Source organism: Archocentrus centrarchus, chromosome 7, assembly GCF_007364275.1.
Source record: "Archocentrus centrarchus isolate MPI-CPG fArcCen1 chromosome 7, fArcCen1, whole genome shotgun sequence".
Classification (NCBI taxonomy): Eukaryota; Metazoa; Chordata; class Actinopteri; order Cichliformes; family Cichlidae; genus Archocentrus; species Archocentrus centrarchus.
Window position 1 is genome coordinate 34,700,149 of NC_044352.1, and position 16,989 is coordinate 34,717,137.

Consider the following 16,989-nt stretch of genomic DNA (forward strand, 5'->3'; position numbering starts at 1 on the left):
TATGACTTTAAGAGACAGACTGAACTTTCTGTAAAGATCTATAACCTCCTTTCCCATGCTCTATTCCTCTTCTCTATTTCTCATTGCTCTTTCTCCCCTTTTTTGCTTCCTCCTCTTGCTTTCTATACTGCTGCTTCCCCTCTCACATGAATATTTAGGGTACTATATGCTTCATTTCTAAGAAGACAGTATAGAGGAAATACCACCATAATGCAGATTACATATAATTAATTTTATAAATTAAGGCATATTCTAACCCTGCCTTTTGTGCCTTGTGACCCTAAATTGAATAAGCAGAAGAGAATGGATGGATGGATGGATGGATGGATGGATGGATGGAAGACATATTCTTATGAAGTTAAAATAATGGTTAAAAGATTCTCCTAGTGCCCCCTACAGAATGTAATCTCTATTTATTTGCCTTTGTTTCTCTAATTCAGTTAGTTTTAATTAGTTTTCAGAGTGGTTTTGCTCATTTTTATTAGTTTTTATTTTAGGTTTAATGCTTAGTTTTAGTTTAGTTTCGTTAGTTTCAGTATTAGTTTTAGTATTTTCATACTTTGTCAGGTGCAAGATTCAATGTGCAAAAATGACTATTGTGTAATAAAAACTCAAGATACCATAAAGAAATATATTCAACAACCAACAGTTCACAAGACAGCAGCACTACATGCTAAATGTGTAATAATTAGGACACATGAACATCAGCAGGGAGAAACAAAGAAAAATATGAACTCCCAAACTCAATAAATTCTACAATAAACTCCACAATAAACTCCAGTGTCAGTGCAGTAGATTAACAACACCTACATGTGGTGTTTGACAAAAACAAACTCTTTGAAGGAGTCAAAGGTCAAATCCAGCTGCATCCTGATGTTCTCACCACCTGAAGCTGCTTCTGTTAGCTTGGTTAGATGCTCGCTGATTAGACTTGCAGGGTCTTTGCAGCCTCTGTACACAACCTACGGAAGTGTCCGACCTCATGTCCACATTTATGCTTGTGTAGCTGTGTGTGTTGTGTGTGTTAATTACCTTGTGGTCGTGTGCTGCGGTGCCAGCTGGGACTTTTTTGGACCTCGTTCTTTGTGCTCAGTTTTTGGCTGCAAACATATTTGTCCCTGTTTTTCCACTTCCTTCATTTCCTCACGTCCATTCCGACAGCAGTCTCCCTCCAGGAATCTGCTGACAGTTGTGAGTCCTTATACTGATGCTTTGATTATTATTCCTGATTGTTATTCTCTCACTGATAAAGTAGAGGAAACGCACAAGAACTGAACAGGTTCATCACAGCATTGCGGCAGCGTGCACCCGCTCTGAACCGACTCTGCCGCTTTCTCGTGCACACGCACGCACACAGCTGCCGGCTTAAACTCGGAGAGCGGAAAAATGATCAATCCACAATAATTTCAGTTAGTTTTAGTTAGTTTTTTAAACTCACAATACAGTTTTAGTTAGTTATCATTTTTTCCTTTTAATTGTAGTTTTTATTTATTTCAGTTAACGACAATGTTTTTTCAATTTCAGTTTTCGTTATTTCGTTCGTTTTCATTAACTATAATAACCCTGCTCCAGACTGATGAACTGTGAGTAGAGGGCACAGCAGAGGCTGAACATTCTTGTATCCTGAGCCAATGCTCAGCTGGAGAGCGCTCACACACACTCTTTCTCTCTCTGTGCGCACACATACACTTCCCCATGTTGAGTCAGAGCAGTGCTTGACAGAGCAGCCCTGCTCCCTAAGTCTCCCTGGACAATAACAGATAACAGGAAAGAGAGGAAAAGGGTTGCAAAGAGATGTGACCATAAACACACTCACAGAAATACAGGGCAAGACATATGAGGATTCACACACACACACACAAAGTAAAATAAAATTGGATGAGATGAGGGCATAGCACAGGCCGATGACATCATACCTATAAAATCCAGGCGCGGTCATGACGTCAACATGTAAAAAAGGCAGGCAGAGAGGGAGTAACACCCCCAGCACATCTGATGCTTTACGCGTTTACCAATTAAGGCTCTCACGGTGCAGGCAGAGAGAGAGGGGGCTCGAGAGGTGGAGGTAGAAAAGAGAAAAGAGCGGAGGGACAAAATCTTTTCTTTCTTTTGCACCACCAGTACCAATACACCCATTTCCCCCCACCGGCACTGAGCGTGGGGAGGGAGCTGCGGGACCTCGGTGCGCACACATACACATAACACACCCTCTGTGACCACAGTAACTGCTGCGCGCAGACTGAGCGGACCAGAGAGGCGGAGAACGCACACACACAATTCAAGATCACAGGCTACAGCACACAGGTGAGTGCGATCCAGCTATAGACTTGTAGTGATCCGGCTAGGCTTTTCGTTGTGGGGAGGCTTCTTTCAGACAGTCTCTTGACTGGAATCATCCTGTGACGGTGATCGTGTGTGCTGACGTTTTCTGGGATATGTGTCAGCTCTGCGGGTATGTTTGGGCTGGTGGTAGCGGGGTGAGAGAGGCCAGCTATGCTTGGGGAGATACCCGTGAAAGTCCGTTGCTCCCACCGGGTGAGCTGCTTCTGCCGCGGGTGTGGTGCGATGGGTCACGCCTTACGCGCTGCTAATTTTTCTGGCGAAACTCTGAGGCAAGTTTTCTGAGTGCGTTTGCTGCTGTCAGTAACATGAACCCCTGGTGGTCCTCTGTCAGCCTCACTCTGTTATTACGTGTAAACTTTATTTACTAGCTTTTGCGCACGAGCACGCGGTTCCGCGTCCACCGCATCAGAAGCAGCAGCGGACTCCCCGGTCTCACAATTAGGGGTTCCACACCAAATAAGGTCATCCACGGACACTGGCTGCGGTTCTTTCTTTCTTTTTTTTTTTTGATTTTCTTTTTTTTTTTTTTTGGGGGGGGGGGGCAGCAAGTGGTGGCCGCTTGCGCCCTCCGCCGCCGGGAGCGGGACACCGCAGGAGCATGCGCGTCACTTGCTCCCGTAAGATCCGAAACTTTGAAGATGGAAGAAGCGTTCGCCTCCTGGAGTAACAGTAACCTACTAACAACAGCCTGGCAAAATACTCACATACTAATACTCAAATACTTCAAAGTCAAAGTCGGCTCTTAAGATTTTACTAAAGTCAAAGACTGTCATTGGTAATGTTCATGCAGTGAAGTCTAAAAATCATTTTACTGTTATGGCTGGTTGCAATTTTAATTATTTCATATGTGACTAATGAGTCTAATGATTTTAATCTGCTTATTTTGACCAGATGAATAGTTGAATGTTTACTTCAGAAAACCTGTAATAGATTGTGATTACCCCCCCCCCACCCCACCTTTCATCTTATGATATCTGGAATAGCCTCCAACACCTCGTGCCAGCTAATTGTTTGTCAGTCATTTCATTTGGTAATTCATAATAAAGGCTAATTTTCAGTAAGTACAGATATTGTATTGATAAATGCAATATTTGACACAGAACTGTAGTGAGACAGAAATATAAACTTGCATAAAAATATAAGGTGTTTACGTGTGAACTGAGTATTTTCATGTGAGTTTATATTTCTAATGTATATTACTGAAACTGTTCATTGATGAAAACATGATAGGGGGTTAACTTGTTTTGGTTCTTATGGTCAGAAGCTAGAGTTCTCAAAGTGTGGGCCAATGGCAGCCCTTGGAAACATTTTATGCAGCTCCCATGTACAAGGAAAGAATGCACTTCTGTTCATTTCATTTATCAATGTTTCATACTTCATTATGGCGTAGCAGTACAAAACGAGCGAGGCAGCATTTCTCTTTAATTTCAGCTCTTCTGTTCTTGACATCATTGCAGATTAAACCTTAACAACATTCACAAATACAGCTGGTAGCATGAAGTGACACCTCAGTTACCAAACCACTGGAAGGCTGAGAATCTCACATCTATGAATACTTCACTGTTTACATGTTGCACTGTGTGATTTCTGAAGCAAATGAAAAGCTGATTTAAGTCTATTTAGTTTACTGGGTGGTAACAGCCTTTTAGGCAGCAGAGTGCAAGGAGAACTGACTGATGTCTAAAATGTCTTTATAAAATTAGACATTTATGTGAACACAAATGAGCTATTTTCAATTTGTAGGAGCATGGCAGAAATGTATGAGATAGGTCAGAATAATGTACGGCCATGCAGATAATCTGTACAAGGATAAGTGCAGACAGTGTGATGTCCACATCAACAATAAAGTTTCCAAAGAAGACTGAAGTGCATCTGAAAGTGAAGCAGTCATAATGATTCTTTGGTGATAAGATTTAAGGTCTTGAATGTGCTTCTTTTTTTCTCAGAGTGAATGTAACCAGTTGTTTCCAAGCTTTTCTGGCAGGTGATTTTACAGTGAGGTCATAACATTCCTATTCCACTTTCATCTAAAACACGGGATAACTATGTGTGTTTTCAGATTCCAGGTTGGCTGCGCTCTGCCAGAAAGCCAAAGAGCTTCTCAGCTAAGCTCTATGAAAGATACATTAATTGTGAAACTTTACCTTTGTAGCTTTCTATTGGTTACTAATCATCACATACAAAATGTGTGATAGGCAACTTGACCACATAAGATAAAATGAAACCCACCCGAGTGATAGATTACGCCAGCTAAGATCTGCTAGTTTTGTTACCTTTTGCTACAGCAAAATTTTAAATGTACCTTTTGTCATGTATATGTTTTGTAACAAACTCTATTACATCTCAAAACCAATTTTTAAATTCTCTAAAACAGAAAAATGTATGTAACCTAAACTCAGTGTAGCTAAATAAAGCCTAATTTCACCATCCAAGAGTGCTTTACTGTAACTTGGATTGTAGTGCTTCAGTTTTATGATGTTGCACTGTTTTATTTCATACCAAAAATGTTATGGTAAGATATCAAAAATCTACAGTAAAACTTTCGAGCCACCCATCATGACCTCTGCCAAGGAGATTATGCTTTTGCTAGCGCTTGCATGTCACTGCGTCCGTAAACACGATAGCTCCAAAACCTTTGGATGAATTCTGATAGAACTTTCTTTGGTGTGTAGAGTGCGGTCATGTTAACAATCCATTCAAATCTGCATTATATCCACCAAAGTCTTCAAGGTCAACTTAATGATTTATTGGTCAAAAACTGATTTTCATGGCACGACAAACTTAAAGTACTTTTAAAAAGAGCAAAGACATCAAAATGAATTTATACAAAATACAATACTATTCCCTTAAAAGTAAATATTGCCCTGAGAGAGAGCTGCGCTCTCTGAGTGCTTCTTGGTTTCATTATATTTTGCTTCCAAGTAGCCAGACTTTCTTGTCATTTTTTTTTAAAGTGGTCTTGGGGAATAGTTTTCTGGGCTTTCTGAAGGTCTTTTAGAGTTTTCAGTTTTTGGACATTGGCTGCTTTTTCATTTATTTTCAGTCCAATCCTCATGTCTGACCATTAAAAGTGGCCTATGAATCATTCAAGCATAAAAAGGCCTCTGAGGGGTGCCTGGGTGGCTTAGTGGTGAAGCCGGCGACCACATACACGCGGTGCGGCGGGTTCGCGTCCTGGCCTGTCGCCAATTTGCCCGTGTGTCTTCCCCCGTATCTTTCCCCCATTTCCTGTCACTCTCAATCTAAGATTGTTATGCTTTGTTGTTAAATTATCTTTGGGCACTTTACTACTAGCTGACAGTCACAAAAATATATTTTTTGTTCAGGCATAAAATGGACCAACAAGGTGAGCTGTTTGCCCAAAACGGCCTTTCCCAGAATGGTGTGTCCTCAAAAACTGAGGAACCTGGACAGTGGAGTTTGAAAGAAGTGGCGGGCCTAAAAGGTTATATACAGCAGATAAACAGTATGTGAAAATCATGTCCTTAAGAAAGGAAAAAAATCCAGCAAACATGTCACGGGCCATCTACTGTTCATGAAAGCCTTGTCAGAAATGGCCTCGGTAGGAGGGCGGCTACCAAGCACCCCATCTTCAGGAAGGGAAACAGGAAGAAAAGAGTGAATTATGCCAAATTACACAAGAACTGGAATGAAAATCAGTGGCAACATAATGAATCCAAATTTGAAATGTTTGGTTCAAATACTCCTCCATAATATATGGAGGAGGTCAGGAGACTGCCACAGCAGTGAGGGTTTACATCTATAAACATGGTAGAGGCTCTGTCATTGCTGGGGCTGCATTTCATCCAGTGGTTCTGAAGATTTCCCCAAAGCCCACTTCTCAACATTACTGAAACAGTGTGGGACGATCTCGACACAGAACACAGCAACAGGCAGTCAACAGCTAAGGAGGAGTTTTAGAATTTCCTTCAAGAGGTCTGAGAAACTATTCCTGAAGACGGTTTAATGAAATTACAAGAAAGCTTCATTAAGATAGTTCAGGCTGTGTTGAAGAATAAATGTGGTCACACCAGATCCTGACTTTCAAACTCATTAGACCTGCACAAACTCTTTTTGTATTTGCTTGCAGATTTTTCAATAAATTACTGCAGCTATTTCCCATTTTCCTAGCAAAATATAATGCAGTGAGGGGTGGCTCAAGACTTGTTCAGAGTACTGTATTTATTATTTTATTTATTTACTTATTTTTAACTAACTGTCAGAAAATCTGTCAGTGCTACCGCGATAGGTTTTCTATAAACAAATTTGCTCTTGTTAAACGATGTTTAGAGGCAAATGATCAAATGAAATCCACTAGAATCAGAGCCACTAAGCTAGGCAAGTTAACTTTTGGACAACCTGGAAGTCTATGGTTATCATCACATGAATTAGCCATTGGATTAATAGTTGGATTAATAGCTGGTAACAAACTTACAGTTCTGTGCACCAGTTATTATTTGCAGTCCAACTGAAAAAGCTAATAAAAGCTAAATGTTTGACTCTTTTGAGTTTGCTTCAAGGCCTTTGCCTTCCTCTTATGCTTTTCAAACAAATTATTCACATGCATGCAGCCAAAGCCCACTGAAATGTGAAACTATTGGGACTGTAAGACTAGGATTATAAACGGTTTACAAACACAAACCAAAGCTTCTGGAACCGATGGCCTGTGGCTTGATCATCATATTTTTACGCAGATATCATTACATAGAAATTAGCTTAAAGAAAGAATAATTTTTTTCTCAGCGAGTCTGTTAAAATATTTGGGAGAGTATTTTATGGCTCTTTGCACGTTTTTGGTTTGACAGCACCCTAATATTAATAAAGTGGCAAAACTGAAGCAAAAAGGACGAGGATGCTGGCATAGACAGTCCAAAGCAAGCATGTTGATCAAACTTGTCCTTATTTGACATGTCTTGGCCTACTTTCACCTAACATGTGCCACCACCACATTGTCTACAGGAACTGAAGGGGAAAACCATAATTTAGGTGTAATCTCTGCTTCTGACTAGCTGGCTCTATACATAATGTGGCTGGCAGTGTTATTGCGTGCAGTGTTACACTTCCGTTCTGCTCTGCTCAGGCTTGTGGCTGATCGGGTGGGGTAAGTGATGAGGCTTGTACTACAACAATATAGGGTTCATATATATGCACACACGCACACGTTGGAAAGCCTGTTTGTTTCACTTTAAATGGAGCCACATTTGTAAGGAAAATGCATTTGTGGGTTGAGCAGCACGGTTGAGTATGTGGGCGCTTGCCAAATCTTCTCTGCCAATACCAACCAGCTTATTCTGCTATTGATTCTTGTTTGGTGCCCTTTATTGGACTGGACAGGGGCCGCAGCAGCGTATAGAAGAACCAGCCTGGCACCTCCTCCTCATGCTGTTCACCAGCTTGATCACACACTGCTGTCGGATGGCATCCCATTCTTCAACCTGCAATCATCCAATCCAACAAACAACAGTAAACTAAAGTCAGTGGCAGAATAAGCTGTTTGGCATCGGCAGAGAAGTTTTTCATGGATGCAACCCACACACACAACTCTGCTGCTCAACCCACAAATGCATTTTCCTTACAAACGTGGCTTCATTTAAGGGGCCATAAACAGGCTTTCCAACAGCAGCATTGACCCTGGATTAGAGAAAATTCAAAATCAATTCAAACTTGTGAACCTAGTTCTAGATAGATTCATAAACTCCAATTCCAAACAAGCTGGGATGCTGTTTACATAAAAAAAGAATGCAATGATTTGCAAATCTCATAAACCCATATTTTATTCATGATAGAACAGAAAAGGACACATCAAATGTTTAAACTGAGACATTTTACAATTTCGTGAAAAATATTAGCTAAACGCCATCAAGAGCTCTTCCTGTAATCTATCTGATCCTTAACTTAAGCTTTTTGTTTCTCCGGTCCATTGCTTGAATCTTACCTGACTCAGACCTATTGATGGGAATACTAGTACCCTTAGCACTCCACCCTCTGGGTTTTGTCTCATTCAGTTGATCCAGGAAGTGAAGCGTGTTGTACTCACTGTAATCTTTGGCTGGAGGCCTCATGTGCAAGCAGAATGTGAAATAACAGTGCCAGATTTAGTTCTGTTACTATTGGATTTGGCTCTAAATTCCTTTCTCAGCTCTGACACAGTTCAGGTTGTGTTTTTGCTACGATCACTCGTGTCCCTCTTACTTTACTGACATGCTGATGCAGTCTAACCTGGGGTCCTGATCTATGGGATCTTTTGCAGTAGGAACCATAAATGATTAGGTCTGTCTTAAAGCAATAGTCAGGTAATATAAACACTGGTGCAGGTTTTGCTTGCTGTAATGAAAATCCTGTTTGTAATGGTTATTAAGACATTTTCTAATGAGGTTTCTGTTTCTTTAGTGGAGGACAAAGTACTCAACATGGTCCGTTAAAGGAGATTGTTGTGTTACATTTGCTTCAAAACTTATTTTAAGTTAATCTGAGAACACAGTGGTGACTTTAAATAATTTAACATAGTCTGAAAACAGGGCCGATGGATAATCATATTTGTGGCTGCAAAGCATAAATACACTGAATCCAGCATCAGTACCGGGCCTGCAGATTTGTTTTATCCTCGTACTCAGCAGGATATAAGTACCTTTCAATTTAACATGTTTTGACCACTACAGAGGACATAAGGTCTCAGGAGGATATGTATGTATTGTTGGATTTTAATAAAGTTCCAGCAGTGGTGACTTTTGCCCTTTACTACTGCGATATATGCATCTAGACTGAGTGAAGGACAAAAAAAAAAAAATAAGCAGATATATCCAAAGAGCAGCCAAAATAACATTTAACAGCATATAGGGAAGAGGACTGTAGTACCATTGAAAGACACCAGAGGGAGACAAATGACAAGTTCAGTCTTCATATCCTGAGACTTTTTAATTTGCCTTGGTTGGCTCTAGCTGTCCCCACCCTGTGTATTGTCTCCTGCTTGTTTTCTAAATTCCATTGAAACAATAGGCCGCTGTATGTGGTGAATATTTCCCCAGCTTCCTCAGCTCTCACTTACTTCCAGGCAGCACTGCAGTGTGCTCTCTGGCACGATCAAACCACAGATAATCCTCTCCGAGTACTTCCACTCCACTGATCCATTCACTTCTTCTTTTTGGTAGAGTCTGTTCATTTGGCCTTCTTTTCTGCTCTGGCACTGTTGTCTTAAGTTGAATATTTTAACTGCAAATTGTTGTGATTATACAGTTAAAGTAGTAAAATCATGCAAATTACACATCTACAGGGACTAGACCTGAATTATATAAAATCTATCTACTTGTATTGTTCAGTTCTTTTAAATGACCACATGATGATAAAAATATGCTGGTGCCACATTGTGTGTGTTACATTAACAGGGCTCTTTTATTGGGGTGTTATTAAGCCTGGAGGCTCCAGGGCTGTTCAGGGGGTGAAAAGCATTCTTGAGATTCTCTGTTGACCAGACACACACACACACACACACACACATTCACACAAAGGCTAAGCATTCTTGATGGCTGCTGGCCACACTGTGGCTCCTGGCACTGAGCTCCTTATTTAGTCAAAAAGCTGCCGAGTCACATCTAACTCCGTCTGCGGAGCTACTGCTGGTGTGCTACTCACAGAATAAAAAGGAATTTGAAGTCAGAGTAAAGGCCATACAAAGGGACACACAGATAATACTGAAGTCCCGCTTAGAGGTCACAATCAGTAATAATACTACCAACCAATATAAACCACAGAGCTAGAAATCTGGGATTCCATAACTCAGCTTCAACATCCAAAGTCTTTTTCAGTCCTGTTATTTACACACTGGAAATAAGTTAATGTCCGATCCTTATTTACGTGCTTAAATAATGCAGCACTTTCCTGTTTGCAGCAGATAAAAACCACAGAGGCCAGCCTTCTCCCAAACCACCTGGACAGACATATTTTTATACTGATATATAATATTTTGTAATATCATTCAGTGACAGTGGGGACAATAAAATGACCTTTTAACAGGAAGAAACCATATATTGTATCTGAAAGATGGATGAAGCCACTGTAATGTCACCCAGTGATTTTGGACTGCATTTTGAATCCGCTACATTAGCTACATTAACTATCAACATGTGTCTCTAATGCAGAAAACACATGTAACAAAAATGATGAAAATACCCTCAAAAGGCTTAAAGAGAAAAATGGCACTTGAGCCTGCCTGTCATTACACTTGTTGCTATAAAATACTCTGATGCGTCATTAGTGTATAGTATATTGTATATTAGTGCATAGCACACAGCTGATGTGTAATCTCGTCCAGCTGTTTGGTGAGTACTGCATGGATAAACAGAGGAGCTGCATAAGACTTGTGTCTAGACACTGACTGATCCACACAGTAACCTCTCTGATGATAGGGCTGCACAGGCAGCACAGTGAAGTCACACACAGATGCAGGCAAAGCTTTAAACCGTGTGCTCAGAAACACACACAAATAAGCACACTGTTCGTGCTTCCACAAAAAAGGAAAGTTAAACAGCACTGAATGCATTCCAGCAGACACAAACAAACAACTGTGTGACTTCACGAGGAGTCTCTGATGCTCTTATCCTTTTGGATATCTCAAATATTTATTTCGCCTGGGAGCCACGAGCATAAGATGAGCTCATATCCTCAGTGGGACCTTGAACATGGGCCGTTCATCTCAGTACATCTGCTGGAATATCACTTTGTTTGTCTGGCTCAGAAAACAGCCCCTTTCCTTCTGTAGCCACAGCATGACTGTGGTTACATTACTAAAGATGGGACCCCCCCAAATCAGGGATACAGCAGGGCTGAGAATACAGGAGATACTTGTGCTGCCCTATAAGGACAAAATGTTAAACCCACACTAAGTACTGGTCAAAACGGAGTTAAGATGAGAATACTGAGAGGTGTCTTACTGAAATCTTATAACTTATGGGGTTTTTTAGTACGGAAAACTTACAAGAAATCAAACTCCATTCATCACTTCTCCTGTTCTGGAGCCTATCCCAGCTGACATAGGGCAAGAGGCAGGATACACCCTATAGACTACAGGTCACCAGCCTGTTGTAAGGCCAACACAGAGAGACAGACAACCATTCACACACACATCCACACCTATGGGCAATTTAAAGTTTCCAATTAACCTAACCCCAGTAAGTGCATGTCTTTGGATTGTGGGAGGAAACCCACGCAGACACGGGGAGAACATGCAAACTCCAACACAGAGAGAAGGTGTGGCCTGGGCCAAGGTGGAATTGAACCCAGGTCTTCCAGGTGCTATTCTAACTGTGAGGCAGCAGTGCTAACCACCGCGTAAACTCCACTGCCCATATTCTGGCTACCTATGGCTAACTTGCAAGTCATACAGAGCAGTCACAATAGCCTATATTTACTTTGAAATTAAGATCAAAATTTACAATAATATATTTGCATTATAGAAAATCTGAAAAAAAGAAAATAGCAGTAATGCTCGTCAAATTCATCTATAACTTTTTACTGTCTACAGCCTAAGTATATGGAGGTGACAAGACAAGAATAACCACTATTTAGTGTTATCATATGTGCATTATTGAGACTATATCCTGAGATAGCTAAGGTCACAGTAGTGATAGAGTTAAAGAGAAGATGCAAACACACACACTGACAGAAAAAGCAAGTTGAACTTGCAAGTATTCAAAGAAAAAGGCACTTAAATAACTACTAAAAAACAGCCTACAGTTATGGCAGGAAAAACACGGCCAAAAAAGCCAGCAAAAGAAAACAAGGGGCAAACAGGTCTTAGAGGGAGATACAACCTGCCAAAGACTGATTGAGCAGACTACACACACACTCATAAATTACAGGTGAACTCAATCAGATACTAATGAGGGCAGGGCAAAGCACAAATGGAGCAGGTAAAAGCACAGAAAACCACATGGAACTAACTTTTCAACTATAACAGAATGTAAATCCACACAGTCAAAAACAGTGATACAAAGAGGAAAAACAGGAGCACAATGAAACAAAAACACAAAGGAAGATCGTTACAAAGACCAGAGAGGTAACATCTACTTTTTTTAAAAAACGGAAGCTGCTGAATCTATTTTTAGTCTAAAATCATCCTGTTTTATACGACACACTTAATACAGTGACGTTGGGCATCCGGCAGGTTAATGGTTACATTTTCCATAGACTATAACAGGTACTTGTCACATGACCTAGACTGCACACAAACGATGGAAGGAGCCACCGTGGCATCATTAGCTGGTGGACAGTCAATTTAAAGCCTTTCTTTGTTTTGTTTTAATGTAAATACTTTTAGATGACAAAATGTTACTACTAGCTAGCTTGTTTAGAAGGGTCCATCTGCAAATGAGTTCCTTTGAGGAACTGCAGTTTTAGAGGTTTCTGCTGGCTCTTTCTCTGAACACTGTTGATTGTTTAATAAAGGAAAATATGTCTGTAAAATATTTTTAGACAGTGGCTAAATCTTGGAACGGAGAGACCTGTTGTATAAATGCTAACCATCAGGTGTGTACAGTGGCTTCTGACTGAACGCAATTAAACGAGTTTATTTAAAGCTTAGAATTAAAGTACGCAGTAAATTAACGGCACTGTTAAATACATTTTTCAGGTTTTACACACATCTGTGGGCACAGAAGTCTTCAGCCTTTCCACTGGTGTTAAACAAGTTTTACTGAAGATATAATTTATTTTTCCATAATTGAAACGCTTTTTACTGAAAGAAAAAAATTCTATTTTCCCCACTTATAATTTCAAATAGCTGTTTAACTGTTGTTAAAGTGTTTAAGGTGTGTTGCCCCGCAGCTTTGGTCAGGCTTAAATTAGTGACTGCCATCTTGATTGTGTTCGGGGGCACAGTGTGGGCTACCCCCCCTCCTATATAAGAAGTGTAATGCAGCTGGAAGCGACTCGTCGCTGTGCCATCAGTTTCTTCCAAAATGACTCCGTTTCGTTTCTGAGCCTTTCTCTGTGAAACGTCTGTCTCCAGGCTGTAAGTCACCAGTTCGGTCGTATTCACTCTTTTTTTTTTTTTTTTTTCCTCCCAAACAGACTAACTAGAAAGTGAGAAAGGGAAGGAGCAGCCACACAAAGTCGAGAAGACTCCACCCAGGGAAGAAAAAAAAAAAAAAGATTCAGCGAACCACGAGACAGCCGAGACCATAAAAATGAGTGGTTCCCACCCCCGGCTCCACCAGAGCGCCGCGCCCGCTCCAAACGCTCTCTCCACGGACAAGGACGCAGAAATGCCCGCTACAGAGAAGGACCTGGCCGAGGATGCGCCGTGGAAGAAGATCCAGCAGAACACCTTCACACGCTGGTGTAACGAACACCTGAAATGCGTCAACAAGAGGATCGGCAACCTGCAGACGGATCTCAGCGACGGGCTGCGGCTCATCGGGCTCCTGGAGGTCCTGTCTCAGAAGAAAATGTTCAGAAAGTACAACCAGAGGCCCACATTTCGCCAAATGCAGCTGGAGAACGTGTCGGTGGCTCTGGAATTCCTGGACAAGGAGAACATCAAGCTGGTGTCCATAGGTGGGTCGGATAAGTGCGTTTTGAATGTGATGAATGCCAGGATGTGTGATTTATCCACCTTAACTCAGGTGTAGACTGTGGATGAATGTTTGGTGTCCCTAAAGAAATGAACTCGAGTGGAAGTAGCTACGTTTAACTGCACTGTCATGGATGGTGATCATTTTAAGAGCAGTGCATGACTACATGGTGCAAAATAAACTTATGCAGAGCACTAGAAGGTTTCCTGTAACTTTAAGTGTTTACCACACGCATGACTTGGTCTCCTGATTGCGGAGAGAGACTGCTAATGTGTAAGATTATTTTCAGCGAGGGAGCAGGCGTTTGCCTTCAGTATCCAGGGGTGCAATGCTTTTGTCTCTGGCTGTCCAGATTTGAGGCAGATTGTTTTTGGGAGGAGGGGATCTGACTGTGCAGAGGGGTGTGTGTATGGGGGTGGGGGGCTTTCTCTGTTTCTCAGCTGCCTGGGCCGGGCTGGGCCTGTCAGAGCCACATTATGTGTGCCTGCATGTAACTTGGGCCTAGTAGGACAGGAGGCTGATCTTGGACCAAGAGCTATTGTCCGTGGAGTGGGCTAGGGCTGGCTCTTGACAGCAGAAGATGGAACTTGGCTCTGGTGTTGTGACACAAAATTAGGTTTAATGGGCTCTGCCTACATACAGCTGCATGCCTGCTTGCAGCACTGGTGATTTTGTGTTCTACTCTCTAACATTTGTCCCGAAACAGCAAAGATCCACACAGCTCTGAGGCTCAGGAGTCCTCCAGTAGACTGTCAAACAAAAAAAAAATCTCCTCTTAGGTTAGATGGTTTGTTGCAGTTCTGTAAGAATGAGTAAAAAGAAAAAATGCTCACTCACATACTGAGAGCAAAGACAGACGAAGACGGAGATAAAGCCTTTTATCTACAGTGCCTGTGGTTGTGTGACAGCTCTGTGAATCAGACATGAGTGAGACCTTGTCATCCCTGGGGGGATGTCTGGTTCACTTTGTAGTTTCCATGAACACGTTACTGCTTTCAGCTGCATTCAGCAGGTGAGGTGATGGACTCTTGGAAGCTGGTGTCAAATAGTGGCTCAAACTTTAGAAGCGGAGGCAGAGAGACTGATTGCATTGTGGCTGACAATTTAAGATGCATCTCTGATATCATTTTCACGTCCCTTTCCCAATGACAGATGCCAGCAGATTGTTTCTTTAAAACCGTGCACTGCTGGTATTTAGGGCGCAGCACCAGGCTCCAGTGAGCCATCCCACTCAGTTCTGTTTGTTCCTCTTGCTGACTCACACTCATCCTCAGCTGCCCCTTTGAGTCATTTAATCTGAAGATGAGAGAGGAGCCCGCTCTTCTTTGACTTCCTCCTTTCATTGCAGAAAGTGGACACACCCAGGCAGCAAGACTCACCACAAATTGCTAAACTGACATCTCTTAACAGCATGATGCACATGGACTTGCCTCTTTTCTTTGCTCTGGAGCTCTGTTCTTTGACCAGTTTTATTTTCAGAACATTTTCTTCCTGATAACTTATCACTTTTTTTTTTTTTTTTTTTTTGCTTTTTTTTTTCCCCAGGGGTGGGGTGAGGGTGTAAATCTTGCTTTTTGAAGTCCACACCCATTTCATTTCTCATTTCACTTGTCTTTTTTTGTTTCCTGAAAATGGACAAGTATATGCAACAGTGTCATCAGGAGTTTACTCAAGAAATGGACATTAATTTGCTCCACCCACAAAGCAGCCACTGAGCTGGATAAACATTTGAATCATCTGTTGTACTGTTGAGTCAAATGCCAAAGTCATTTATCCTATAAAATGGCCCACACACCCCCTCGTGATACAGGTGTCCAGAAAACTCCAAACAGTTTATTGTACAATGTTAGATAAAAAAGGAAAAAACCTTCTCACTGAAGTCAGCAGATGTTGAATATGTGCATAATCTGTAATTTACAGGCAATACATTCTACTTGTTCCCATCTCCATAATTTGATCCATGGACTCCTTATTTATAATACAGGAGCGGAGCTGAGAACTGCTTACCTGAGATTTCGATGAGATATTCCCTCTCTAACATCAGAACGCCCAAGAGTAGGAAAAAATAGTCTGAAATTGAGCATTTCACATAACTGTACATACACTGACCTCGTTGTTTGAAACTTTACCAGTATCTAACATCGACCATTGGAACCAAAGCTATGACAGAAAATGTTAAAGTTAAAGGTAACATATTTGACATTTTCAGTTTCTGCCTGTCAGTGTTTTATGTTTGATGGATTTAATGAGGCAAACATGTGAATTTAATCCTTGTTAGCCAAACGTTAGCTTGAAGCTGAATACAGATGCTAATTTCAGCAGATTTGTTTCTGGCACAGCCCACAAAGTCAGATTACAGTTCTTGGTAAATGTATAGATGCTCATAAAACATCTTATTGAGTAGCATTACAGGCATTTAATGAAGCCCAGTGTACAAATGAGGGAAAGTGAGAATCTATCATTTTGCAACAACATAACTGCTTTTACAGCTACATTGCCTTCAGTGTTTTCTGCTGATATTTTCAACTTCATGCAGGATTTTAGTGCATTTCACAAATTTACACTTACATATCGGCAAATGCTTATAAATACTTTAAAGACTAAAATCCACCAACATGTTACAAATTTTTTGCTTAGTATGTAATATTTACCAAACATTACAAACATTTGTCATGTCAGATTTTTAGCTCAAACATGAAACAATAGAATTGAGAAGCTGCCATTTCAAAATAAGCATACAAAATTTTTACTTAATGTTTACAGTTTGCTTTTAGAAACCCCCACATTAGCAAGAGGGAGGAGGCAGGAGCTAATGTTGCCTGATTTAAAGGCAGAGGCTCAATAGAGGGGCTGCAGAATGAGATGCTGCTCAAAAAAAATTAAAGGAACACTTTAAAAACACATCAGAGCTCAATGGGTAAAAAAAATCATACTGGTTATTTATACTGATATGGACTGGGTCATGTGTTAGGAATGAAAGGATGCCACATTGTTTTTGTTTTGTTTTTTTTTTTGCATTTTTGGCCACAGCGGCTTTTGTTAGCAGTGGAGAGAGACAGGAAATGGGGGAAAGATACAG

The 16,989-nt window shown here is 41.0% G+C and overlaps 1 protein-coding gene across 2 annotated transcripts in view; it reads left to right on the forward strand.

The window, feature by feature from the left end:
* The first annotated feature begins 2,104 nt into the window (after positions 1–2,104).
* flna (filamin A, alpha (actin binding protein 280)) overlaps positions 2,105–16,989 on the forward strand; it is a 55,633-nt gene continuing 40,748 nt past the window's right edge. The window contains exons 1-2 of one of the 2 annotated variants that reach the window (XM_030734789.1): positions 2,105–2,304; positions 13,408–13,893. In XM_030734789.1, the coding sequence (XP_030590649.1) occupies positions 13,524–13,893 (370 nt within the window). In that variant the 5' untranslated portion in view covers positions 2,105–2,304; positions 13,408–13,523. Of the gene's footprint in view, positions 2,305–13,407; positions 13,894–16,989 lie in introns of those variants that run through there. The other variant, XM_030734788.1, reaches the window with a different exon arrangement.